The following is a 2,080-nucleotide window of genomic DNA, read 5'->3' as shown; positions in this document are numbered from 1 at the left end:
TAGTGTTTTGGTTTGATAATAAAGAACTATCATGACCAGATGTCATAAGTTAAAAATCTCTAAATTTTTTTTTTCAAACTGATCATTATACTATGTCCAATAAATAATATTGTGTTGGATAAATTTTTTATTTTATTTTTTATATAGGAATTGTGTTGGCTAATTGGCTAAACATATATGTGAAAATCATAGCATGCCTTATTCGCGAATATGCACAAAATTTCTCAAACATGTTTTATTTGTACACACAATTGCCATAATTTCTAAACGAATCATTTTCTGTTTAATAAAATTTAGTTCTCTGCATCAAAAATAGTACTTTCAACTCTATAACAAATGGAAAGAAAACACAACATAATAACAAATTCTTTTATTAACAAATACAAAAATAGCAAGAATGACTAGTTGTTACCCCAAACTGTAGGATTCACTGCTTAGCCCATCAAGTAAAACTAAGCTCTCCACAAAATTTGTTGTGTAAATCACATCTCTAGGATCTGGAATTCTAAGAACTTCCTCTTTCAAACTCTCAGGGTCAAATGAGACTATTCGCACCTTCAAATCATACCTTCTAATTAGAAGTTCACCATTGATGGTGCAACTAAGAAACTTTACATGTTTATCCATTGGTACACTTTTTTTAGTCCAAGATTTGGCCACACCATACTCTGTCATTACCCATATGTGGCATACACCACTCGAATCCGTTTGATCATCACCAATAACAATCAAAGCTAGAGATCCCTTCAAAATTGCGAGCCATTCATTACGTAATGAAACTCCCGCTAAATAGTTTTGAGGCAGCCTTATCTCACGGAACCTCTCATCATCGACATCAAAGGACAAAATGAATTTATAGTCACGAGAAAATGCTATAGAATGCAGAGCTCCATTAAAAAACAAAGAGGGTGATTCAGATATACGACAAATAGTTAATCCACTTAATGAGTCCACTGATATTGAAAACTTTCTCCATGAAGCTGTACTCAATGTGTAAACCTCGGCCTCGGCCTTTGCTGGCAGATATTTCCCTTCATTTTTAAAACACACAAGTCTCAGAATCTTAAAGTCATTCTTTCGAGGATGATACGCAAATCCAAGGGTAACACTACTAGTAGAAGGTTGGCCCAGAATACAAGCCACTCTCAAAAATTTTCTTATAATTGGGTTCCACAAATATATATACTGAAAAGAATGTTCCATAGGACTAGGACTAGCAAGAATAAACAGGCCGTTACAGAATCCAACAATGGGTTCATACAAACAAGGGATTTCAATCCTAGAAACCTCAGTCAAAGTGTTGTCGCTATTGCAAACAACCGTACACAAATCTTCAACTTTATGTTGAGGATATTTAAGACATGGAATATATTTTTGAGGATATTTGGTATATATCACATAACCATTGTGACTGTTATTAGATAACGATTTGGCTTGGTTGAGCTTGAAATAAGGGTCAGTAATGATGGAGTTCCAAGATTTGGAAACATACCTAAATCGGATTACGGACTTCACTGGCAGCCGTCTCAGGATATCGTAGACCATCTGCTCTGAGAGATGATGGTGCTGGGATATCATCGGGACCATGTGTTCTAGTGTCATCGGAAGTTGAATTAGTAGACTGATAGCAGAATTTAGTTTAGGGATTCAACTCTGTGTTAAGGAGAGACCTGTGTTGTGTTTGCGGCGAAAAAAGGTTAAGACTAGGCCTATATATATATAGTAAACAGTACGATTTTTTTACATTCACCGATTCAAGCTAGGAGACAGAGTCCTAAATATATAGATATTCTATCTTATCTATAACTCTGATTTAAGCTACACTAACTAAATTTTCTAAAAAAATAAAAATAAAAACCTACGCTAGCTGCAAGCCTGCAACAAATATATTGGGCTAAGAGTTAAAAACACAAAGCAAGCTTGTCATTCATCCAACATCAAGCTATGGCCCAATTAGCCTTTTTGCATTATAAGTTCAGTCCATTCCAAGATCAAAGTACTAACATTATTTCCATGCAATAAAATCATATATAAATTAAAGAAAACATTTTAATATAATATTTAAAATTGAATAACAATA

The 2,080-nt window shown here is 33.9% G+C and overlaps 1 protein-coding gene across 1 annotated transcript; it reads right to left on the bottom strand.

Moving 5' to 3' along the window:
• Positions 1 to 408: 408 nt before the first annotated feature.
• Positions 409 to 1,587, bottom strand: LOC136071257 (F-box protein At3g07870-like). The gene has a single exon (XM_065782309.1). It carries the CDS (start codon positions 1,585 to 1,587, stop codon positions 409 to 411), a length of 1,179 nt encoding a protein of 392 aa, XP_065638381.1.
• Positions 1,588 to 2,080: the final 493 nt, after the last annotated feature.

This window comes from Quercus suber, unplaced genomic scaffold, assembly GCF_002906115.3.
Source record: "Quercus suber isolate HL8 unplaced genomic scaffold, Cork oak 2.0 scaffold_15, whole genome shotgun sequence".
In the NCBI taxonomy this organism is placed as follows: domain Eukaryota; kingdom Viridiplantae; phylum Streptophyta; class Magnoliopsida; order Fagales; family Fagaceae; genus Quercus; species Quercus suber.
Note: the sequence above shows the minus strand (reverse complement) of the source record. Positions and strands in the feature narration are given on the sequence as shown.

Bases quoted from the DNA above. Each gene is read 5' to 3' on its own strand.
- LOC136071257 (XM_065782309.1), bottom strand. From the start codon at position 1,587: ATGGTCCCGATGATATCCCAGCACCATCATCTCTCAGAGCAGATGGTC.